The sequence below is a fragment of the Emydura macquarii genome, unplaced genomic scaffold (genome assembly GCF_026122565.2).
Source record: "Emydura macquarii macquarii isolate MOO-44397 ecotype Brisbane River unplaced genomic scaffold, CSIRO-AGI_Emac_v2 contig_383, whole genome shotgun sequence".
Classification (NCBI taxonomy): Eukaryota; Metazoa; Chordata; order Testudines; family Chelidae; genus Emydura; species Emydura macquarii.
Genome location: NW_027130520.1, coordinates 6,784,885 through 6,811,118, shown reverse-complemented (window position 1 = coordinate 6,811,118; position 26,234 = coordinate 6,784,885). Strand labels below are relative to the sequence as shown.

General features: G+C 42.8%; 1 protein-coding gene across 3 annotated transcripts in view; it reads left to right on the top strand.

The window, feature by feature from the left end:
- Positions 1 to 201: 201 nt before the first annotated feature.
- The window catches only part of SNX31 (sorting nexin 31), a 64,295-nt gene continuing 38,262 nt past the window's right edge, over positions 202 to 26,234 (top strand). Inside the window, exons 1-4 of one of the 3 annotated variants that reach the window (XR_010917622.1) lie at positions 202 to 454; positions 623 to 697; positions 17,825 to 17,939; positions 18,956 to 19,020. Coding sequence is in view for 2 of the 3 variants with exons in the window: in XM_067535994.1 (XP_067392095.1) it covers positions 389 to 454; positions 623 to 697; positions 17,825 to 17,939; positions 18,956 to 19,020 (321 nt within the window). In the remaining variant the exon portion in view is untranslated. Of the gene's footprint in view, positions 455 to 622; positions 698 to 860; positions 924 to 17,824; positions 17,940 to 18,955; positions 19,021 to 26,234 lie in introns of those variants that run through there. The other 2 variants (XM_067535994.1, XM_067536006.1) reach the window with 2 other exon arrangements.

The window sequence follows — 26,234 nt, the reverse complement described above, 5'->3', positions numbered from 1 at the left end:
CCCAGGGGACTTAAATAAAATCCATGCACTGCAGCTGGGCGGCGGGGGCAGAGGAGCTGAAGTTGTAGCAGCAGCTGGATTGTGCTTCCCGGGCACTCCAGCCTGCCCACCCTGGGAGAGCGGGAGCAGGAGCAGGGCAGGCGGCCGCCCCGGTTTGTGCGGGCAGGCAGGCAGGGAGGGCGCCCCCACACTGCAACCTGGCGGCGGGGGGGGGCGCCAGCTCCTCCCTCCACCACCCGCCGGGATGAGTGGCTGCCCCCCGCCCCTAGGAGGGAGGAGACTCAGACATCCCCGCCTGCTCCGCTCGCTCTCACGTGGGGAAACAAATGCCGCTGCGCTGCCCCCTGCCTGCTCCTGTTGCCCGGCGAGGCGGAGCGGGGCTGACGCCATGAAGATGCATTTCAGCATCCCCATCTCCGAGCAGCTGCTGGAGAAGTTCGGGGGCCGCTACGTGGTTGAGTAACTCTGGGGGGCCCGGCCGCCGGCTCCCGGGCAGCATTATTATGGCCGTGGGCGGAGGGGAGCTGCGGGGGGCTGTGCGGGGAGGAGCTGGGGGAGCAAGAGGGCGGTGTGTCGTGTCTGTGCAGGGACAGGAGCTGATGCCCCTTGGGTGTATTTTCAGCTGTACTCTGTGTACCTAGACGGCTTCCTCTTCTGCAAGGTGCGCTACAGCCAGCTACACCACTGGAACGAGCAGGTGAGAGACGCCAACCCAACTCCCTTCTCGCTCTCCCCTGCCAGCTCCAGCTGGGGGAGCTTCCTTCCAGGGGCCAGCAAATGCTCCAGTGAAATGCCGAGAGACAAGCTGGGCGGTGGGAGGTACCTTTTCTGTGAAAGAGACAAGCTTTCCAACCTACACAGAGCCCTTCTTCACCGCCTTGAAGTGAAGGCAAGCTGAGATCCCTTCATGCTGCCTGTGCAGGGTAGTGATTTTTTTCTTGGGTGGTACCCTAAGTGGGGTGGTGGTGGTGGTGGTGGGGAGCTAAATAAAGGTCTGGGCTCTGTGGAGTGAGTGTGTTGTCGTATTTGTTGTTGCACACATTTCTAAGGCACCCGGCACCCGAGGGTGTGACAAACTTTAAAGCAAATCACAGAGAAATAGTGAGAGGAGGGTGTCGGGAAATACAACATGCTGGGAATTTATATTCGAGTCAAGGAAGAGCTATTATTTAATTTTAATTTGAGGTGGTAGAGGTGGTGTTTTCTGGCTTTGTATCCCCCATTTCCCTTACTGTGTGAGCAGAGGTAATAGGAAGTGTGAATGGAGGTGATTACAAGTCTAATTGCCTGTTTGGTAAACTCCCCACCTCCTGTAAACAGTTTATTTAATTCTTTCTTCTACTTTTCTAATTATTCTCATGGCATTTCTTTGGCTTTTGTTGTGCATACCAGGCGTGCCAGTCTGAGCCATGTGCAAAAGATGGGCTGTCTTTTCTCCTCTTTCTTTGCCAAGTAATTTCCATTTTTTCCATAAGACCTTAAACCTCCACAAGGGAGTATTTCCTTATTGATACCTGGCAACATCTGAAAGCTATGAAAAGGGGAACTGAGTAATGATCCTGTGCTCAATGTTCAGGGGAACAGGGTTTCACACTGTTATTTTTAGTATCACTGACTGCAAGAAGTTTCCTTTGATTTTAGGACATCTACTGCAGCATTCCTGTGAGTCATAAATAACACTGGAGCCTCTCTTAGCCCCTGTCCATGCTGGAGTTTAAATCATGGGGTAGTTTCCCCCCCCTCCCCCCAAACTGTTCTTGCTTGGAAGGTACTAACATTGTTTTGAGTTCGAGTATGTAGGCTCTAATAATGTATGCTGTGGCTGAGGTCCTGCTGGTAACACACCTATGGACCGTGTGAGTTATAGTGGTAGGAAAGACGATCTTGTGACTAAGGCATTAGACTGAGATGAAGGAGGCCAGTTTCTGGCTTGGCTACAGAAATCTTGTGATCATGGGCAGGTCAGTTAATCTGCCTTCTCTCTCAGTAACATGTCTGTAACATGGAGATAATTACTTCCCTGCCTCACTGGGTTGGTGTGAAGATAAAATCCCCACTAATGATAGTAGGGGCCCTTAGATAGGAGAATGGTGAAAGCCATATAAATACCTAGACAAGTTTATCACATAATTTTCAGGTAACAGTAGGTGTTATGGATAATTACATTACAAGCTGTTTTGTACTATCTTCATAATGTAAACATGTAGACAAATCAGCCTGTTGGTTCTGATTAGGGTATTTTTCTGGATCACCCATTCTCTGATCCAATAATAGTGAAGGAGTATTATGGGAGGGCGTAATGAGAGATTTATGTTTATATGTTGGCTGAGCAGTGGAAGACTTGTATCAAATAGCTGAATTATTTCCACCTGTCTTACATTTTCACAAGTGAGATGTCCAGATCACTTATGTTTAATAGCATCCTAGGGAAGCCACTCTGCTTAACGCTTCTAACAGTCAACTGGCAATATCACTAGAAAATGTTCTGCAAAGGCCAGTCTAGTGCTGGTGATCGGTGAACTGGATAATCTATGACCGAAGTTCTCACACTGTAGTCTGTGGAAACCTTCAAGTTAACATCATGCTGGTTCCCTCCTTTCCAGCTGCTATATTGCATGAAGACAGCTGCAAATACAGTACTTCCATAGTGGCCCTTTTCTGTGTAGGTGATCAGTGCTGTGGAGACGGGGATGTTATGCAATTATGAAGGAGCAGGGAGGTGATCCTCATTATTGAGAATGGGATGTGATGTCCATGAGACAATCTTTGTGCTAGTTGTCATACTACAATGATTCATGCTGTGACAAAGTTTGAGAGACTGTTAGGTCTCTTCCATCTCTAAATACTATAACCCTGATCCTGCAAGCTGCTCTGCATTGGCAGACCTCTGCTTCTGCACAGAGTGACCATTGCCTCCTGTGACCCACTGCTAAGAACAGCTTGCAAGATCAGAGTCTGTTATTACTTTTTCACTCTCCCCACTTAATGTGTAAATTTCTCAATGCTATAGAATGGAACCTCTCAGCATGGGGTAACACTGACATTGCAATCATCTTAAAAGCAGTGTCATTTATTGAAAATGCAACTGATTTGAGAACCAGCATGTTTGTAGATTACTCCTGGGGGAGTTCTGCACCAAAAAAATAAAAATTAGGTCCACAATTTTTTGAAATTCTGCAAATTTTATTTGTCAATAAGTAAATGTGACCTCTCTTGCGGCTTCACTTTGCTTCCCCGTCAGAAAGTAATTTTTCTGCAGGGAAGCAAAGAAATCTGGGGGGGACATGAAGTGGCACAGAATTCCCCCAGGAGTAATAGATACTGTAATAGAACAACTTGACATTGAAGTTTGTTTTCAATAAATGAGTTTTTATTTATCACTGGAATTGTGTCTGTTCTTTAGTGTCAGGAACGGCATTTATTCAGGAAGTACGCCTTTGAGGAATTCCACTTCTGTGTCTTTTATGTGAAACTGAATATTTTAAACGTTAGAAATCATAGTTACTTTTATTGAATGGATGTATATGAAACTGAGAACTTAAAACACAATTTTTTCATTTCCTTTTATTTTTTATTTCAATAGATGTAACCCAATACATATCTTTAGCTAGTCCCAATAAGTCTTCCTTTAATGTCCAGCTTAAGTAGTAATTTCTGAGAACAAGAAGGCAGAATTTTGTTTGGATACAGTTTCACAAAATTTTAAAATCTTTAATTTCATCTGGCTGTTTTCTGTCTTATCTGGATTTCATGAGTCCAAGTTTAAGCCATGTCTGTATTTTGAGCAGATCTTCTCTGCATGTCCAAATTTTCAAGCTTGAATGTTCTCAAGTGAAGCGCCTAAAGTGATATTTAAACACCTGTATAAGTGGCCAGATTTTTTTTTTCCAGGGTTGGTGAGCATTTGTAACTCAGATAGACTTCAGTAAGAATTGGGAGTACTTAGAATTTCTGAAAGTCAGATCATATAGATCTTGATTCTGCAACTTGTTCGTCAAGCACTTGTGGTCAGTGGGGTTCTGCGTGGGTGCAAGAATTTGCATGCGTTGATTTAATTGCAGGATTGAGGACTTATTTAAGTACGATGCTCCAAGATACTCAAGCTTGGAAAATTTGGCCTGTAAGCTTTAAAATGTCAGCCTGTGTCTCTAGGGGATTCGCTAATAAGCTGTATAGCCAGAAGAACAGTTTGTTTTTCAGACTTGCTGGTGCTTATCCAATACCCAAACTGGGGATTTGATGAGCTCTAGCTCACTTCCCCCGGTTCCCCCCATGTCTTGAAGAGGCTTTTCTGTTATGAACATTTGTCACATACATTTTCTCTCTGTAAAATAAGTTTTGATGCCTCCATTCGTTCTTAGATTCATTCTTGTTTTTGCTCTTTATTCCGTGAGAGCCACATTGAAACAAAGCAGGTTTGGGGGAGACTGGATGACTCCAAAGATTGGTAGTGGGCTACGGAATCTTTTATAGGTCACCAGTTCAAATCCAGCTCTGGTGGTAACCCTCAAAGGTTGTTACTATCTGACTAGTTATTTCAATCTTCAGTCCCAGAGGACACCTGTCCACATGACAAAAAGCATTGCCACAGTTAGTAATTTTGTTGGTCACCTTGGCAGAGAGGCCAAGATCTGAATGAGCCTGAAGAATGAATTATGTCTTACCCTCCCTGGAACAGAATATGGAGGGCAGTGAAGGTTGCAGAGCTGAGGCGTGTGTTCAGTCACTAAACAGAAAACTTGATTTCTAGGGCTGTCACTCATTGCCTTTCACCAGCAGAAAACACACATGCTTGTGCTGGCTGAAGGAGAGTCGGGTGTGGCTGCATCTGTAGTCTCAGGGGTGCTCTTTAAATAGACAATTGAACAGTTACTGTCTATTGCTCTGTGCCACTGTATCACTAAAACAACTGGATTATTTCAAAACTACTCATTCTTTCTCTTTGTCTTATTTACTGTCAAAGTTCCTCTAATTCTGTAAGCAGGAACACATGACTCTAGTCCATCCTCTGCCATCATCACTGGGCTAATTGCCTCTCACCCTTCTGGGTCTCTTTAAGGGCACTTCCTCTCAGGTCTTGGGCATTTAATAGTTACCTGTCTCAGGTTGTAATTATGCAATTCTCCAACTCTCAAGCCAGTACTTAGCTGCAGTCCCCTGTGATCATCTCATCAGGTCTGACGTACGCTCAGCCCTGCAGTTCTGTCCCTCCAGGAGCTATTCCAGGAACTGACAGTAATGTCCAGGAACCAAACAGTCTTATTAGAGCAAAGTGTTTTTTATTTAGAACAAAAACATTTTCAGAGAAAAGAGATTTTAAAAGAGTAAACCAGTCTATACACATGTTTGTCTTTCCCCAAGGCTTACCATTCCCTGGATCTGGGAATGTCTAACTCCTTCAGACTCCTTCTGTGGAGTTTCTCTCTGTGTCAGCGTGTCTCCTGGCAGCTTCTGAAAATTGACACTCCCTCTCCCGCCGCGCCCTCCCCCCCCCTCCCCCCGAAGGGCTTTTTAATCATTTAGTGCAGGATGGATAAAAGCTGATTTAAAACAAAACAAAACTGGATTTTTTTCAAATTTGATTTAAAAAAAAATAAACCGGCTTAAAATTGACAATTATAAGTTGAGGCCTAAATATAATATACTAAAATAATTTGAATTAAATAAAAGAAAATTCAAGCACTACATGTTTGCTACTGAAGTTTTAAACTAAGTTAAACCACTGATCTGGTCGCTTGCTAATCACCTGGAAGCAAAGCTTGTTGAAGTGCTAAAGCAGGTTTTAGAGAGACAAGGTGGGTGAGGTAATATCTGTTATTGGACCAATAACAGATAAGAGAAAGACAAGGTGGGTGAGGTAATATCTGTTATTGGTCCAATAACAGATATTACCTCACCCACCTTGTCTTTCTCTTATCTTAGAACTGACATGGTTACAACAACACTGCATAAACCAGCTTTTGACAGCAGTAGCCTTTTCTTCAGGGGCAAAGAGCCTATTTTCTTCATTTCAGTTTATTCAATTAATTCAGTTCAATGACTTGTTCATTCAAAGTTGGCAAACCAACTGGGAGTTGAAAAGGCAGGAAAACTTGTTCTTCACTTCCAATCCGTGACTAGAAACTATGGATGAGAGGATAAGGTTTATTAGTTCCAACATTTTAAAGGACATGGTCACCAGAAACAATCAGTTCTATACACTAACTGCAGAGAATATGTCCATTGTTAAATAAATCTGTTAGTTTTAAATGCAAATCATTTTTTGATAAATTTTCTTTCTTATGATGTACTCAGCACATTTAAGGTACTTTTATTTAACTAACAAAGACCACTTTAAAATGCTGGGTTTTGTGCATTTTAATTGAATTCCAAATTTTCATCCAAATGCAGCTTGACACAAATCGCAAGTAAAAAAGTTAATCATCTAGTCAGTAAGAAGTGCCATTTTCGCCATTTTCTAACGTAATAAAAATATAAAAAATAAGAATCTGAAAAAATGTTAAGCCATGTAATTGCTTAAATGAATGTATATACACATAATAAATCCTCATGGTATAGTAAAAAGTTGTACCAAATCATATCAACCAGTGAGTCTTTCTTTCGGAAAATAATTAAAAACTACAAATTCAAAAGATAGAAATCAAGGATTTAAATCAAGGCTTTGTACTTGCTGATTTAAATCATGATTAAAATCAGTTATTTAAATTTAATTGAATCAATCCTGTTAATGTTCTTTAGATCTTTGTTCCTGGCATTGGTAGAACAGTTGTAACTTTGGCCGGGGGCCTGGAAGTATGCCATTGTCCTGGAACTGCTTCCCCAATATTTGGGAGGAAGTTGCTTATCTATAGTTACCGTGTTGCTTCCCTGCTTGTTTTTCCCCCTAGTAAGTTAAAACAGTACGTTCATACGGGAAAGCTTTATAATCCAGTGTTCAATAACCTCTCCTCACTGACCATATCATAGTGTTCATAAAATTATTACACCTTGGTATACTTACTGCATAATGTCTCCACATCTGCCACAGTAAACATTCATGCTTCTGGTCATAATTCAGGTGCCAAATGGCATGGGTCAGAAAGAAACTTCCTGTATGGGCGTACTGTCGCATAATTGTTCACTACAGCTTTTCTTGAACTTTCCTCTGAAGCATCTAGTTCTGGGCACTGTCAGAGACATGATACTGGGTTAGTTGGACTGCTGGTCTGATCCAGTGCAGCAGTTCCTAAATATTGTGTTACCCCATCTCTAGAAAAGCCTCTCCTCAGATTGTCTCAGTCTCTAGTTCATTTTTGCCTATGACACCAAGCCTCACTTTTTCCCCCCTGTTTGTGCATCTTTCCATAGTACATCATTTGCAGTAATGGACATACTTGCATCTTTACCAGTTTCAAATTTCCTTTCCCTTCTGCCTGTAATGGCTGTTGTATTCTGCTCTGCAAAGTGGTCCTTGAATGTCTTCTCTCAAATGATTACCAAAAACTTTAAAAGGGAAGGTGCCATGTAAATATTGATTGTGTTTTTAATGTAAAGCAGTAACCACACTAACCCAAAAAAGTCTGATTTGAGGAACTTAGGCTGACAGTTAATGTCTACTAATATTATCCTGTATCCTTCATTCAATTATCTGAGCCTTAGGAAAAATAGGCTCTGCTATACAAGTATGGGAGAGAGACTGAACCTAACTTTTTGTTTTGAAAAGGAAAACTTTATTGCAAATTGTTTGGAAAGCTTAAAATAGCTGATGGATTTCATTATAAGGAAACACTTCTATCTTGATAGGGGTTATGATTGCTAAATTCTCTTCGCTTTCCATCTTAACAAATTAATTTTTGACTTGGGTGACTATCAAGAAGCAGATCAAAATAGTATGCTGCTTGTCCCTTTCTAAACAAATATTAGAATAACTCGCCTATGACAACCTGAAAATTACATTATAAAGCTGTGAGGAAAAAGCCTCTAAGTGTCATAGTTGTCAGATTGTTGATTTGATGATTTATTTCCAGGCACTAAATGAACCAAGAGAGACTTCAGATTAATTGTTACCATTTCAGAAGACAAAAGCATAATGCTGATTGATTCCAAAACACTGTACCAGCCTTCACTGAGTCAGTCTGGGAACATCTGTGATTTTCATGAACAGTTGTTGGGGGAATAATTCTAAAAATCAATTAATCACAAAAATAATTAGGCATAAAGCATTTAATGATTACAATACCTTTGTTTTTCAACTTTGTGTAGCCACTTGTGTAGCAGATTAATTTAGGCATCTACATATACAAATATTTTTATTAGCATATGAAACATGTTTAAATACACTTTAAAATCGGGGACCCCTTTCTGTACACTTCTTCCCGACTGACTAAAAGTACAACCCCCTTAATCCCTCCTTATGGACAGTTTGATACCTTTCTAACTCCTTTTAGTAATGCTGCTCTCACAGGATTTCTAATCTGGAAATAATCTCAAATGCCTTTGGTTTTCACTCATATAGTGGAACCTGGCTCTGGCTGAAATAATTTGTTTAGACAGCATGGATGGGGCTAAACACTTCCTTTAAAACACACCCACATGATTAAACTAATTCCAGCCCTTTACCCTTGAAATTAACGATGGTTTTCCATGGAGGAGAAGCATTTATGTGGGTGGATGGAAAAGAAACAATACTCACTACTTTGTATGTCTTGGGCCAAATTTCACTCCCGTGGATGGAGGGTTTCACCATTAGGTGTATTCCAAAAGATTGTGTTGTAGCTGTGTTGATCCCAGGATACTAGAGAGACAAGAAGGCGGGTGAGGTAATATCTTTTATTCAACTACATTCTGTTGGTGAAAGTGACAAGCTCTTGAGCTATACAGAGCTCTTCTTCAGGTCTGGGAAAGATACTTAGAGGGTATGTCTACATTGCAAAAAAAGACCAGTGGCATGGCCACGGCTCACCTGGGTCAACTGAGTTGGGCTTGGAATGCAGTATCTTGGGCTGAGAACCTCTACCTCGTGGGGTCTCAGAGTGCAGTCTCCAGCCCGAGCCCAAACATCTACACTGCAATTTTTAGCCCCGGACCCTGAGGTCTGCTAGCCCAAGTCAGCTGACCGGGGCTCTGAGACTCTGTGTTATGGGTTTTTTATTGCAGTATAGACATGCCTGGAGTGTTGCAGCTAAACACAAGGTGGAACAGATTGTTTATAATGAGGAGTTAACTGTGTTGTAAAAGAACATTCAAGGTGAACTGGGCAGTTAACACCTCTGCAGTCATAGTTCTGAAGGAGGGTTTGTGGGTTACAGATTGTTATAATCCAGTGTCTTTACTGAGTGCTAGACACTAAAAATCATGGAAAGTTACAAATTTAAGCTCCCAGGCTCATCTTTTGAAGGTGCTATGCAGTTTTCCTTTGAGGATGAGGACTGAGGGGTCAGATATGGAGTGATCATGTGGGGAAAATTGTTCACCAACAGGTGATGGGGTGTGGGTTTTTTTTTTTTTTTTTTCTCATCACTTTTCTGAGTGAGTTCATTTGGGAATGTAGTGATTGTCTCACTTCACCCACATAGTTATTGGGGTATCTAGTGCACTGGATGAGGTACGCCAGATGTTGATAGGCATGTGTAAGACCCAGGGATTTTGAAAGGTTACCATCATAGCAGGGTCTGGTGCATCTTTGATCTGCTCGGTCCTACTCTGTGGGGGACTTACTTCTGATGATGAGTTTGGTGAAGTTCGGGGAGTGTTTGAAGGCCAGAAGAGGGGGTTCAGGAAAAATTTCTTTCAAGATAGGGTCCTCAGCAAGTATGGGTTGTAGTTGGTTGGTGATACTCCATATGGGTTCCAGTGTGGGGTGGTAGGTGACAGCTGGGGTGTGTGATCGGAGGGGTTTTTCTTTCTGTATTGAAGAAGGTTCTCTCAGGTATGTGGGTGTCCTGTTCCACCAACTCAAAGTGGCCCCAGACCCTGCCATGGCACTGCCCTGATGATCACCCCCCCTCCCCCCCAGCACGTTACAAGGTCCCTGGGTCCTACCCATGCCTATAGCAACATGGGGTGTGCCTCATCCAGTGCACTAAATGTTCCAAAAAAACTCATGTGGGTGAAGCCAGACAATCACTAAATTTCTGAATGAACTTGCACAGAAAAATGATAAACGACAAAAACACTCCCCATCACCTGTGGGTGAACGTCTCACAAAGCAGTCACTCCATATCTGACCTCTCAATCCTTGTCCTCAAAGGAAACCTGCACAACACCTTCAAAAGAGGAGCCTGAGAGCTTAAATTCATAACTTTATTAGACACTAAAAATCAGGGAGTCAACAAAGATAGTGGATTCATGGATCATTACAACAATCTGTAACCCACTAACCCTCCTTTGTCCTATGACTGCCAAGGTGTTAACTGCCCACTTCACTTTGAATGCGCTCTTACAACATGTTAACTCCTTCTGTTAAACCAGTGATACTCAGACTGAGGTTCGTGAGCTGTAAGTGGCTCTTCAATACATGTGATTTTAAAATCACAGTGTTTTAAATTATTAACCACTCAGGATCCTTTTACTGTGTTATTAACCAATTGTAATTGAAAAAAAGAATACATTTTGTTGAGAATTATAATAAAAATAGTAAATGAAACAATAAATTCACACTACTGAGGCTTTTTTGGGTAATGGTGTTCGCTAATTTGGTTCTGGAACACTGAGGTCTGAGTATCACTGTGCTAAACAATCTGTTCAAGCTTGTATTTAGCTGCAACACTGAGTGCCTTTCCCAGACCTGAAGAAGAGCTCAGAGAGACCAGGTGGGTGATGTGGAATCAAAGAAATAAGCATTACATTTATTAATAGAATGCTTGGCCTGAAACTGGTCATGGAAGGCCTGGCCTGAAGTTGTAGCCTGAAACTGAAATAGAAGCCCCAGGCTAAACCATTAACAGAATGCCTCAACTGAAATTAGGATAAAGATGTTAAAGTCACACAAGAGGTCTCTGAACTACATCCGAGAGGCAAGTCTCTGTTATGAGCCTTAAGCCTTATTGAAGTCTGAACAGACTTCAACTGTTTTGATAAGTACCAGTTCCTGCCCCCCTTTGTCTTAGTGGCCCCATAGAGACTTACTCCATACAAATTAGCATTTGAACAAGTATTGTGTCACCACCCATCTTCAAGTGTTAGCCAGGGTCCCTGAAAACCTGATTGTATAATCAAGTGACTCATTGGGCGTTCCTGTGAGGGCATCTGGTGTGCCCCACTGTGCATTGTGATTGTCTTTTCTGTTAAGTATAAATTGTTAATCAAATTCCACTATACGATCAACATGTAAATGAACCTAAGCAACCCCTATATAAGTCTTTTGTATCTGTTAGCCAGTTGAAGTACATTTGCCCAGCATCCAGACATGCTGCTTGACTTCCCTATAGCCACCTGGGTTTTCCCTATGGCTATAGTATTCCCCATAGCTATGGTTATGTGATTGTGTGTGTCACAATTAAAGCTGCACCTGATCCAACTCTAAAATGTAGCAGTGTGATTCTTTTCCACGACAGTGAGGTAATATATTTTATTAGACCAGAGCTTGTCTGTTACACCAACAGAAGTTGGTCCAATAAAAGATATTACCTCACCCACCTTATCTCTCTACAAGGGTGGACAGCTTTAAACACTGGTTGGGCCTTCATAGGAGCTCTGCTAGTGGAAGCAGACATGGAGAGAGATTCATTCTTCAGTTCTCTCAGTCAGCCTGGCTTTGCCCACTTTGGGATGTATTAAGGCTCTGAGGTCCCCAGCAGAGCAAGGCTGCAAACAGATTGTGCTTCTGGCCCCTTTGGAGATCTGGAGCCCATGTTGTGCAGGAGATGAGTCTGGCCCCCAGATGAGTCTACCAGGTAGAGCCTTATAATTGTCTCTTTGCATTTAAAACTTAACTCCATCTTTTGGGCCGGTGAATATTGAAAACAACCAAGTTTCCAATAGTGTTGGACTGAAACTTAATGCCTGCAGACTGATAGCTCTCTCTGCTGAAATTAAATCCCTGCCCCCTCCACCGCCCAAGTGTGTGTGTGTAAACTGTTATGGAAATTTTCTATAGTTCTTAAAAGTCTGAAAAAGTGGGATACTCAGGTTGAGAGTAACTTCTCTTCCTCCCCCCCCCCCCCCCAAAAAAAAAATCCTTCAGACAAACATAGCCTAACTTTGAAAAATAAAATTTACCAAGCAGTCAGCTCCAAGCAGGGTGGATTGATTTTAAATCAAGGCGATCCCTTGATTTAAATTATGATTTAAGACACCAAGGGAAAATCATTGATTTAAATCAAGTTTCCCACTAATATTTCTTCACATTTCTTAAACAATGGTGCAAATCTGATCACTAAAACATGTTAAATGACAACTCAGTACAGCATTTTACAACATCTAGGAGGGTATCCTTTGTGTAACTTTTTAGATAATTTGATTTTTGTTAATTTAGGAAATAGTACATAATACTCATTACCTGTGTCAAGCTGTAGCTGCATCAGCAGTACATTAGGAATGGCAAGAACTAAATCAATCACACACACACACACAATAGCACATATTTTATTAAACTAAATCTTAAATGTTACATAAATGTTTCACATTGCAGCAGTCTCCTGAGTTGCCGGCTGACAGCAAAAAAGAGTTTAATTTTCAAATTTTATTAACTCTTAACAGACAAGTCATCACAACCCTAAATGTATGCTGTCCTTAAAATTTCTACAACTAGCTTCTTTTAAGACAGCATCTTAACTAACTCCTCTGCCTTGCTTGGCCCAGCTCTACCACCAGTCCACCACATAAGCACAGAGCAACAACAATCCTGTCCAGCCTGTGTCTTTCTTTGCACACGTGACTTTAGTTTGCTGAGAAACTGAAACTGAAAGCCCAGAACTTTCAAGAAGCAAGAACTGGTAGGTAGGCAGGACAGACTAGAGCCATTAATTTTTGAGACTGTAAGTGTAGGTTTAGCATGTTTGTGATGAGATTTAATTGTAACTTGTTTTTTAAACAAGAGAAATTTAGTATTTTATTGATGTTAAATCTTTTTTTTTTTTTTAATTAGAAAACATCGACAGTGAGAGCAGTGTACTGGGCCAGCTATTCTACTGTGCAACTTGCAACCTTGTGCCTTTAGGAGTTGTGGGAATGCAGAGAGGATCGCAGTGCATCATGGGTGTGGGCTCGACACCCCATGATGCAGTGATTTCTGTCCTGCCATTCCATGGGTTTCCAACAGCGTTTCATGGCATTTTTCAAAAGCCCCAGTTTCCTAAGCGCCTGCCATCTCTATCTGAAAGGATGGATCCTGCACTGCTCTCCACTGTTGTCTGTGTTCTGACTGCATCACGGCTGGTCATACAGTATATCATGAGCTCCCAATCGGAACTGAAGTCTGAGGTGCCTGATCTGCTGTATGCCATGCAAACAAATAACGTCGGATTACGATTTGCATTCACAAAGCATCTGCACAGGGTGCACTGCTGCTTTTGGGCGCATGAGACAAGCACTGAGTGGTGGGATCGCATCGTTCTGCAGGTCTGGGATGACGAACAGTGGCTGCAGAACTTTCGAATGCGCAAAGCCACCTTCATGGAACTCTGCAAAGCTCACCCTTGCCCTGCGGCACAAGGAAACCAGTATGAGAGCTGCCCTCTCGATGGAGAAGCGCGTGGTGATTGTCATGTGGAAGGTGGCAACTCCAGACTGCTACCGGTCAGTTACTAATTGGTTTGGAGTCGGGAAGTCCACCATTGGCACTGCGGTGTCACAAATGTGCAGGGCCATTAATCACATTCTGCTATGAAGGACTGTGGGTCTTGGAAATATGCATGAAATAGTGGGTGACTTCGCAGCGATGGGATTTCCTAACTGTGGCAGGGCGATAGGTGGCGCACACATCCCAATTTTGGCCCAGATCAACTTGCAGCAGAATACATCAATAAAAAGGTATACTTCTCTATGGTACTGCAGGCGCTTGTAGATCACCGTGGGCGTTTCAGTGACATCAGTGCTGGTTTGTCAGGGAAGGTGCATGATGCACACATCTTCAGGAACACTGACCTGTACTAAAAGCGCAAGCAGGGACTTTCTTTCAAGATCAAAAGATTCCAATGGGGGATGTTGAATTGTCTATAATGATCCTGGGAAACCCAGCCTACCCTTTACTGCCATGGCTCAGGAAGCCTTATACGGGCAACCTAGGCAGCAGCAAGAAGCGCTTCAATAACAGGTTGAGCAGGTGCTGAATGACCGTTGAATGTATGTTTGGCAGATTAAAAGCTTGCTGGTGATGCCTTTATGGCAGGTTAGATCTAAATGACGAAAATATTCCCAGGGTTACAGTTACCTGCTGTGTGCTCCATAATATTTGTGAGGCTAAGGGTGAAAAGTTCCCCTCCTGGGTGGAGCGCAGAGACGGATTGCCTTACAGCTGAATATGAACAACCAGATCTCAGGGTTATTAGAGGGGCTCAACAGGGAACCATTTGAATCAGGAAGGCCTTGAGGAACTATTTTGACAATGAGCACCAATAAAGTGTCTTTGGAAACAGCACAGTGCCATGCTATGACTGCTATGCAGCTTGCACTGTGTATCAATGTGAAGTGAAATCACTCTATGCAAGAGACAAAGATTGCTTATTCTTCGCAGAGGATGTCTTTATTAAATAACAATCATTCACAACACACATGAAAAGCTAGGCTGGAGATGAGAAAGCAGTGAGGGGCAGTGTGAACTATGACATCTGGGTGTAAGTCCAGCTATCATTCTTGAAACTGTCTGAAGGGTTGGAATGAACGGGGTACCGAGAAGGGCCAGGAGTTGGTAGGAATGTGTGGGTGGAGTTTGAGGAGGGCATGGAAAGCCGTTCAGGCTGCAAGGGAGGGCAACCATGCATGAATTCAGTCTGCAGCGTTATGAGTGACTGTAGCACCTCTGTTTGCTCCTCCATGGCTTGTATCATGCACTCGTGACATGCTATCTTTTGCTCCTCATTTTCCTTCCTCTCCTGCTTATCAATTTTCTGACTTTCGGACACTGTGTGTCTCCATGCCCTTTTTTCTTATTTTTTCTGCCTCAGGACTGGAAGAGTTCTTGGAACATCTCCTCTTTGCTTCTCCATCGTCATTTTCTTATCAGCCTCAGGTGCTTGGCAAGTGTAGAGGGATTTCCTCAAGGGCACATCTGTAGAAGCACAGTAAACAATGAAAAGAAGCATTATTGTGAGTGCAAAAACAGCATTGATGCATGATGGTAAAATATACCTCTTTCTCACTGTCCCCTGGCAAGTACACAGCTTGATAATCAGCCAGGGCATGGTGAGTTTTGCTAGGGGAAGGGCATTCAAGCTGGGGAAAAGGTTCTGGATGGTTGTTTGGGGTATTGATGCAGGTAGATAGGGACAAAATTTCAAATTATGCCGCCATTTTCCACAGACGGGGACCATAGAAACCAATATCTGACTCCTGAGAATAAGCAGGGATGCTAGGGTGCATCTCCTCCATGTGAGCAGCTTCAAACTGGGTCCCTCTGCTGCTTGCCTGGGTGCCACTTGGTCCCTGCACAAATGATTGCCAATCGGCGCAGGAAAGTTTCCTTCAACCGGGGAAGAAACAAAGCAGCTTGGGAGTGGATAGGCAAGTACCTCCAGGAAAGTTACCTAGAGATCTCTCTGGAGGATTCCCATGATTTCTTGGTGTGCACTTAATATACTTTCTGTTGTACTGCCTAGCTGAACAGAGGAATGGGAAGCACATGCAAACACAGCCACTCATGTGCATTTCTATCCCTTCAACCACTTGTATAATGCAACAAAGCAAAGGACAGCTCATGTAACCGAGCAGCATCAGCTCAAAAAAATCACTTACTGGAGCTCCTCTCTCCTGCACTCCAGAGCTGGAGGGCTGGGACTGGCTCGAACCCTCCAGGGTCGGGAAGAGGTCCTGGCTCCTCGTGTCAGCAAATGACCTGGTCCCCTGCACCACGTCATTTTTCAGCTTGGCCTCCTTGTCCATGACTTCTTTGTCAGGGTTGAGTCCAGTGTCCCCTGGCCCCAGGCCTGCAGAGGTATCCAGGGGTCTTTTGGTGGTGGAGGTGGGGTCGCCGCTGAGAATGGCTTCCAGCTCCTTATAGAAGCAGCAAGTCTTTTGCTCTGCACCAGAGCGACGCTTTGACTCCTTAGCTTTTTGGTACCCCTGCCGCAGCTCCTTGATTTTTCTCATGGCATTGCAGCGTGTCGCGTTCATAGCCCTTCTCTGCCATTAACCGAGAAATTTGACCATAAGTATCCAAGTTCCTTCGGCTGGAGCAGAGCTGGGACTGCGCAGCCTCCTCTCCCCAAATGCCGATCAGATCCAGAAGCTCTGGTGTGCTCCAAGCAGGAGAGCATTTGGTGTGTGGAGCTGCCATGGTCGGCTACGAAGATGAGATGTGAGCTTTTCACGCTGACCAAGCAGGAAGTAGAATTTCAAAAATTCCTGGAACTTTAAAGGGGGAAGGGGTGGATGGCTTCAGGACAGTGGTGTTAAAGCTGATGGCCAAAGTGGTCAGGAGGGGCCTTGTGGGACACTTCCTGGAGGCCATTTACCACAACATAACCAAGCGCGATGTCTACACTGATGCTTTGTCGCTAAAAGTTTGTCGCAAAAAGCTCTACGCCTCTCGTTGAGGTGGTTTTATTTTGTCGCAAATCAGGGGAGTTGGGTCGGTGAGGTGGCAGGGAGATTGCAGTGTGTACACCACCACTATTTTGGTGCAAAAAGCTGACTTTGGTCAACAAAAGTCTCTAGTGTAGACCAGGCCTTAGAGGATTATATTTCCTGTGTCTTCCCCCACTTTCAATCTAAACTGAGGTTAGTCCTGCTTTGAGCAGGGGTTTGGACTAGATGACCTCCTGAGGTCCCTTCCAACTCTATGATTCCTAAACTGCAAGGAAACTGGTATTGTGTTGGGTGGCAAATATAGAAACGGAGTCCTGAGGTAACTCTGCCTGAATAATGTAGTTTTAAAAACAAACCTCAGTCAATCGACTGTTCTATGCTGTTGTGTCAGAACAAGGTTCAAATTCCTGTTGAGCTTGGTCGCAGACTGAGTAGAAAGTGCTAAAGAAGCAACATGCTCTTTTAAGTCTTGCTGTCCACCATTTGACCAAGCTGAAAATCAAATATGGCAAGAGCCAATAGGAAGTGTAAAGTGTCTCCAAATACTTCTCAACTCTATATAGAGTCTGTAATATGTTAAAGAAATACAGTGATGCAAGAGGATTATGGCATGGCTAAGCTCCCTTTCTTTGCTTTTGCAAATGAAAATCAAGGATAAACGTCAGTGGTTCCCAAAAGAGTGATCATTCAGTGTTACGAATAATTCTTGGTATAGATAGTTTGGAAGGCAAATACTGTTGACAAAGACAGCTGTAACCCATAGCATTTGTCTATAGAGTAGTACATAAGCCTTAATGAAGTAGACATGCTGAGATCCTTCTGACTTGGAATTGAGAAACTGCTTCCAAGCTGCTAATCAGATTGTGTAAAACTAAAAATAAGACAAAAAGCAGCATGCTTTGCATTGAGACAATGACTCCTCTGTGTGGCTCAGAAGAAAGTTGTATTGTTGACTGCATTGTTTGGCATTGAAGGAGCTGTATGTCTTGAATACATTTAGAGGTTGAGAGAGCTGTCTGTAGCCTTGGGGTAAAGTGAATGGACGTACCCACTCTCCATAGCAGATCACAACCGACCTGGGGAATATGGTAATATGGTGAGGTCCACAGAAGTCCTGAGCAGATCTTCACTAACCATAAGCATTATTTAACTGCCATTATAGCTAAGACGGATCTTTGGGAGTACAGTGCCTGCTTTCCCTCCGAAGTTTTACCTTGCAATGACCAAGTCCATGGCTGATGAGAGGAGGTTTCAACTTGAGCAATATCTACAGAGTGGTATGGAGTCTCTGCTTTAACTATGTGGTTGGGTTTTAAACTCATGTGGCTTAAACAGTTGGATATGTTTATGGATTCTGCATGTCATGATTTGAAGATGTTGGTGGGGCTGGGGGGCGGAATACCTTGAATGTTGGGACTAAACTACTTGTGACCTGATCCTGCAATCCTAGCATGCCAAATACTTCCATTGACTTCAGAGTGAAAAGTCTTTGGGCAGGTCCTTTTTCAAATTTCACATCTCTCCTCCTCCTCTTGCCTTTAGATTGGCCTCAGTTTTTCTAGAACTAAGTACATTTGGTTTTTTTCTCAGATTTCCAAGTAGAGACTTGTGCAAATTGTAACAAGACACATGAAGGTTTATAGGAAAACTATATCCTGAAGTGCAGAGCATTATCTATGGACTCTGCAGGTACAATATGTTGTGCATGAACTTCACAGAAGCCAATAAATTAAAAGGTAACCATTTGAACTACAAGACATAGGAAGCCCTTAGACATTTTGTGGCCTCTGATGTAATATAGGCTTTGTGACCAAGGCTTTCAAAAAAAAATCAGGCTAATCTCTTAAATAAATAACCTCACTTCCAGAATTGTTGAGCACCCAGCAGCTCCTGATAATGTCAGTGGGAGTTGCTGGGTGCCTGGCACTTCAGAAAATATGGTAATTTATTCAGGCGCATAACTTTAGGCTCTTATATTAAATCGTGGGGGAAATCCTAGCCCCGTTGAAGTCAATGGCAAAATTTCCATTGATGTCAGTGAAGCCAGGATTACACCGTGGAGATGTGTACGTAATGCAGTACACGCCTTCAACTGTGTGAGACTTGGTAGTGATTTGAGCACCATCCAATAAAAAGCAAACTTTGTTTAAATCAAAGGATGTCTAAAGTACTCATTGACAGCTTTACCAGTAGTCTTTTCATATTTAAAACTTAGAGGGGTGTCGCAGATATCTTACTTTCAGACGTTTTTCTTTACCTCTTCAACTAACTTTGATTTACCCTTGTTTTTCAGTAACTGCAGATCCAAGTATTACAAACAGTGATGTCTTCATCAGTTTTTTTAGAAAATTACAGCAGGTAAATTTTGAATGTTTCAGCAACACTATTATCTGCTTGGGACAATTGAACTTGTGTGCTTCAGCTTCTCTGCACAAAGGTTTCATTTGCTCTTACTGTGTGTGCTTCATATGCTCATAATATTGACCTCCTTTGTAAAGCACTTTGAGATCTACTGATGAAAAGGGCTATGTAAGAGCAGGGTGTTCTCATCTTGTCTACATGCTAAATCTCTATACAAACTCACCATAAAAAGAATTGTTTGCTTTGTTTAAATTTATGTCCTAGTGGGATATCTGATGAATTTTTTTCCCCTAAATAACCCCCAGAAAAGTCTTTTGTTGAAAGCTCAATGAAAGGATTATACACATTCTTGGGTTTTGCAAGCGTAGATGTTTTTTGGTTGTGTCAGTACTTTAGGGCGATAAGTGTATTGATGACTGCTGTGAAAATGTCAGCTTCTCTTATCTTGTAACACTGGTGACAGGGCAGTTTGGCATGTATATGGAGTGTTGCAACCTGAGCTGCTTTCAAAATCCATTTTTATTTGCTCTATCGTGTGGGGGGGCAGGGAGGCAGGGCAATATCAAGTATAATAAGCACAAAAATCCCCACTGCATTGCAGCTTCAACCATAACATTGCAGTAAATGCACACTCAGGAAACTTATGACTCCCAAAGTAACTTTTCTCCCCCTGACACAGTCTTTGTGGATGTGTAATACTTTGCAATGTGTCTATAGTGTTAATTTTATGTTCAACGTGGCTCTTACATGCTGGAGTGAACAGCTCTTTCAGAAAGGACTGGTTTTTCTTTTTTTGTCTATGGAAAGTACCTACCCATTGTGTGACTGTAATCCTAATAGTTATTAGAAATTCCTGAGAGAAAGTTATGCTTGAAATAATTTCATAATGTAATGTTTAACTTTGTAACTTTATTGTTCTTGTTTCGTGTTTACTGTGAGTTTTAGAGCTAGCAAGACTATAGGCAACTGGGCAAAGAAGCATTCCACACAAACGCTACAAAGCACAGACTTATTCTTTCACAATAAAAACGTGGTATATTTACTATCTCTTTAATTCAGACCAGGAAATGTTCTTGAGTCAGTGAGCAAAGCAGCACTCTGTACTTGAGGGTTTAGAGATTTATTTAGGGAGGGACGTAGCATCTTAAGCTCTGATCCAGAGCCCTTTAAAGTCAAGAGAATGACTCCTGTTGATTCCCATGGGGTCTGGATCAGACCCATAAAGACTGCTAAAGAGAGTAAATCCCTCATGGGTCCCTTTATCTTCTCATTATCCCAGTCCACTATTAATTTCTGATAGAAAATACTTACTATCAGAGCTCTGATGGAAAAACTTCCCCACTACGTTGTCTTAATTGGTGGAGTGGTGCACCGGATTTGGAATGACATGTTCCTACATGTCTATTGCAAGTGTTGAAACTTGTTCTCTGCGTGGTGGATGTGAATTTCTTCTTTGGCTTGGGGCACATCTGATGGGGGCATGTTTCTAATTACGATTGTACAGGCAAATATATTCAGTAAGGTATGCAGTGAGATACCCTGAACACCACGTAGTCAGTTGCTTCCTGCATTTCATGGTAGACTGACATAAATCCTAAAAGTTTAATACAAGGTCAGTATATCCTCACAACACAAAATCAGGAGAACTTTCTGTTCCACTTTGGAATGACATTTTTCTTGTGCTGTGTTTTTAAGTTTCCTGCCTGGCAAAGGTATTAGTTCCACAGCTTTTTTGTTTACAACTTCATCTTGTAATAGTTAGACTTACACAAAGTGATTTCTTCATGATACACATAGCAATAGTGCTGGGTATGTCCTTTCATTATTGAGAAGAGTTGGATTCTGGGACAGACCAGAAAGCTGTGTGAATGACAAAAGTCCATTCTCTGTTATTACCTGTGCTTAAGTGCCTTTCATTGGTGTAACTAAAGGCTTACAGACATGGACTTAGCTTTTAAAGAATCTTGCTTAACAAGCTGGCTTTGGTGGAAATGCTGCAAATGTTTAATAGCACAATCAACGTCTTTGTAAAAATTAGTAGCCAGCTCCACTGTTCATCCCTGCTCAACATCTTGGGAGAAAGGCAGTGGTGGTATCTTCTCCTGCCCTACTCTGGGCACAGGTGTGTGTGGGGGGGTGAATTTCCCCCACACCTCATTTGGTGCAGCTGGCCTGTGCCCCTTTGGTAAATGAAGAACAGAGTCAGTTCTTACACACTGAACATCATGGGGAAACATGCAGAGTGTGTTAGGGGTTGTCATTGTACCAGATAAACAGCATTCTTTAGTGTAAGTAAATGGATTAAGGTATCTCTAAAAGAACAGGTTAAAAGTTCCTTGAGTACTTGATGGAACCAATAGATCAAAGTAGTGTCTGGTAACAGATAAAGCAGCATTCCTGTCGTGCTTTTTCAGAGGATTCTCATGAAGCATTGTTTTCCTTCTAGGAGCAAATCCAAGGCCAAGGAGTGTGTGTTATAAAGGATCCGTAGCCTCAGTCTGTCAGGAGTACAGGATAGGCAATGGTGCAGTGTAGCTGAAGCGTCTCCAAACAATATCAAGAATCTTCTTGGCTGTTCTGACAAGGGCACATATTTGGCCACATTCTCAGCATATGCCCTGTCTTTGAGAATGTAAACTCTCTGCTTTTGCAAACACTTGCATTCTTATTTGTAATCTTTTATCACTTGTGCAAACAAGCAATGGAATGGACACATGCGCACGCAGGTGACTGGGTTTGCTAGCATTAGCTTGAGTGTTTGTGCATATTCATGCACGCTAACAGAGGGCAGGTTCAGGCTCCTTTTGAAGATTTGGCCCTTGTCTAGAAATGCTATACTTTTCTAAACCAAAGAGAATTGGGATCCATGTTCACTTCGATATTTTTATCAGTGATCTAAACAGTGATATAAAAATCTCTGACGGTGAAGTTTGCAAATGATGCAAAGATGGGTATAAATATTGTAAAAGTAAGTAAAGAGGAGGAGAGGTTACAGTTAGTGATCTGAATCACCTGGTTAAATTGTCACAATCCAACAAAATAATTTTTAATACAGCCCAATGCAGGGTAATACATCTGGAAACAATGAATGCGTGGTATGTCTACTGGATGGGAGACTGTTCTGGAAAGCAGTGACTCAGAGAAGGATTTAGGGGTTGTGGTAGATAATCGCCTCAACATGAGCATTCAGTGATGCAGTGGCAAAATGAGCTAATGCAATCCATGGAAATATATAAAAGGGGGACTATCCGGTAGAAGGAGGGAAGTGATCATGCCTCTGTACACAACATTGTAAGACCACTACTAGAATACTGTGTCCAGTACTGGTGCCCACACTTCAAACTTTCTCCAGTATTTCCACATCCTTGTTGAAGATTGGAGGTCCATGATCCAGGGGCTGGAAGACAAGCCTTACAATGTGAGGCTTAAGGAGCTCAGCTTAGCAAAAACAAAGGTTGAGAGGTGACTTGATCACAATGTATAGGTACTTACGTATGGAAAAAAGATCTCGTAGTGTGGCGAGAGGTGGATTTCAGTAGTGTTGTTGGACATGGCAGGATTCAATGGCTGAAGTTAGGCAAATTCAGCATTGAATTAAGCCATCCCTTCCTAGAGTGAAGATAATTAAACATCAGAACTGTTTACCAGGGGAGGTAGTGTATTCACCACTCTTTACTGTGAGATCTTTCTAAAAGTCATTCTTTAATCCCAATTTTGGGAGAAATTCTATGGCCCACAGCAGGAGGGGGATTATTTGGGATGGTCGTGGTTCTCCCTTCCAGCCTGGGAATATCCCTGCTTCATCCCCTTCCTTTCCGCCATGGGGAGGACAGGATTGTGAGCATTGCCCTCAGTATGCTCATAACACTCACAGCTCTGCATTAAGACGACTATAAACAAATCTCATGCTTCAGAGTTTGTCAGTCACTTTAGGGGTCAGGAAGGATTTTTTTCTTCCCCTGGATGCACAATTGGCCAGATGTATTCTGGATTTTATTTTTTGCCTTCCTGTGAAGCATCAGATATCTCCAGCTGTGGCCACTAAGACATTGGACAGGAAGGACCAATGCTTTGAAGTGATACAGAGAATCCTCTTTCTTAGAGGCTTGGCTGGCATGCTTTGCTCCCAGTGTGTGGGATTAAATTGATCGCTAGATTTGGAGTTGAAAAGGAATTTTCCTCCTAAATTAGATTATCAGGGATCTTGGAAAGCGGGTTGCCTTCCTTTGCAATGTGGTTTGCCTGCTAGGATCAGCTGGGCAATCTCATCTCATCAGTTCCCTGCCATAGCTGGGGTCTAGGTGGCATCTTGTTCTCTCTTCTCTGCCTACAGCACACAACAATTGAGTCTCCTGAGAACTGAAATACTTAAATTTAACTAAAGTCATTGGGATTAATATAGGAACAAATTAACCCCAAATTCCCTTAGTACTTGTACTGCTATCCAGAGGGAATATGTTTCACAGTGCTATTTCCTTCTTTTGCTTTAACATAAATAGGTTTTTTGTGCAGACTGTAGTTAGCTGAAGATGGATATGACACACACATAAGACGTTACATTAATGTATGGAGTTTTGGGTTTTGACCTTTCTTGAGTTCAGGTGGTCTGAGTTGTTTTTACCTGAAAGCTTTTAAGATACAGGTGAACTTGGGCGGGGGGGGGGGGGCGAAAAGCAGCACTCTGTTGTAGCAAAATTATAAAAATTTACTATGACAAATGTTAAAGATAAGGAAACTGTGATCTTGTTACAGCAATATTGTAAAATGAAACAATTGCCTAAGTTTAGTGGAGACAGATGGGTGTGGACTTAAGGGAGCAAACAAAGAAACTAAGTATTATGCAGTTCCAGAGTGACTCAATGTGGTCATTCCAGTTGGGGTTGGTTTTCTCCAATTTTTTTTTTTTTTTCTATCTTTGTACTTACCTCATACCTTTCAGCAGATACCCAAATTAACCTGTCCACTGGTGCATTATTTGGTCCTTAATAAAAATTCAGGATAAATAACTGACTTAGTGGCTCGTCCTCCAGTAAATGCTAATGTTATAATTGATACATGGCAGCAAGCTGAAATGGTTGTGCCCAGGCCCCCTGGCTTTTGCAGCAGATACAGGTAAATTTAAGTTCACTAACTCGGTTTAATACTGTCTAGCTCTTTAAGATCTACAGAAGAAAAACTCTCTAAAAGAGCCCTACAAAAGGTGGTATTTGTCTTCATTTTACAGATGGGGAAACAGAGGCACAGGGGTGATGTGATCTATGCAGGTCACCCTGCAGCCTGCTCCCAGATTTATTACCAAACCTCAAGTCTCCTGACTTAGTTCACAGCACTTCCCACCAGTCTATGCTGTTGAAACAGATAATGCATCCCATACACTCGCTATCCCTTGAGGTTTTTTGGTTTTTTTTAATACCAAATACATCTTAGTTGATGCTACCCTTAAATTTACAGTGTGTGGCTAATTTTTGCACTGGAGATATAAGAGCTGAACTAAGGATGGGGAGGAAGCTGGAGGTCAACAGCTGGGCTGGGGAGAGTTGGTATTGCTGACCTTCCAGAAGGTGGGCAATAATGTGTACGGTCTGGAGGTAGCTGAAACGTCTGACCCAAGAGGGGATGCCTCTTCTCTTTCCCACATGGCCAGGTGCCTGGGGGTGAGAGCCTGTGCTTTGCCGCTGAGAGGCATAGAACCAAACTCTCCATCCAGGGCCAAGGTAGCTTTAGGCCACCTCTTCACCCTCCTGATCCTGGGTCATTGTAGGGGCTGGGGTGGCCATTAATGGCTGTCTAACATCGCTGGCTATGCTGAGCCTGTTCGGAGTCGCGGGCTATGGCCCACCCCCTGCAGGCCCCTCAGCCTGCCTATGCTAAGGCTTGTGAGGGGTTACAGCTTCCATAGTGTCTTCGCTGCTTTGGGGGATTCTCCCTCAGCCAGAACCAGGGCTTCAGGAGCCCCTTTGCACTGCTCCTGCCCATTGACCTGGTGTAAAGGGGCGGGAGCAGGGGTGAGAGTCTTGCCCTTTGTGCAGTGATGGGTCCCTAAATTCCTAAGCCTCGTCACCACTGGAACACTTAGGTGATGGCAACCCCATAACGCATTTGCCACCCATACGTACACAGAAATGCTTCCAGCATGTGAGCAGTCAGAGCTGTGACCTCAAAGCTGGGTTACTTAGAGTGAGGCAAGGCTGGGTCCAAAGCAGGTGCTATCACAATTGGGGGCAAATGCTTTGAGCAGCCGCTACAGAGCTGGTGCTGCTGAGCATAAGAGCTGATCTGCTGACTTTTCCAGCCAATCAGGCAGCCTACTACAGCCGGCTGTGCTCGTTAGGTTGCCTGAAGACTGTCTGTGCTGCAAGCCCTGATTCCTGACACCACGTGCTCTGTATCACTCTGTCCTCTTCTTTACGATCATTCCTACAATCTGTGTGTCACTTGCAAACAGTGGTGATTTTGATTTCTTCAAGGTCATTGATAAGGATATTAAATAGTATAGGCACATTAATTAAATGATACAAGCAAGGTTATCCTTGCCCTTATGTAAATACATTTACCTCTCCACGGCACTCCAGCAACTACACATCACTCTACCTATTCCCCGGAGGATTCTCCCCCTCCTTTCCAGGGCCCCACTGCATTATGGGACATGAGACTGAGCTGCATGGCAGAATCAAGATCACTCCTATCACTGGTCCCCGGAGAGAAACGAGAGAGAGAGAAAGAAAAACCATTTGTCCAGTGACAAAACAAAGCACAAGAAGAAACAGAAGAACAGAAAAAAGGTAAAAATAAAACTTAGGGCTAGTCTACACTTAAAACGTACAATGGCACAGCTGTACTGGTACAGCTGTGCTGCTGTAAGAGTGCTTGTGTAGCTGTGTTAAGTTGGCGGGAGAGAGAACTCTTGCACCAACATAATAAAGCCATCTAAACGAGTGGCGGTAGCTGTGTTGACAGGAGAGTGTCTCCCGCCAGCATAGTGCTGTCCACACAAGCACTTATGCTGGTATAATTTGTCGCTAAGAGGGGTGGTTTTTTTTCACACCCCCAAATGACAAAAGTTTTGCCGGAATAAGTGCTACTGTAGACCAGGCCTTACAAAAACCCACTGGAAACTTGAATGAAAATAACTAAAAATCTTTATCTCCTCAAGCACCATCACCCAACGGAAGTGCGACTCTGCATAATGATGCAGCAGCAGCATGTGAGGA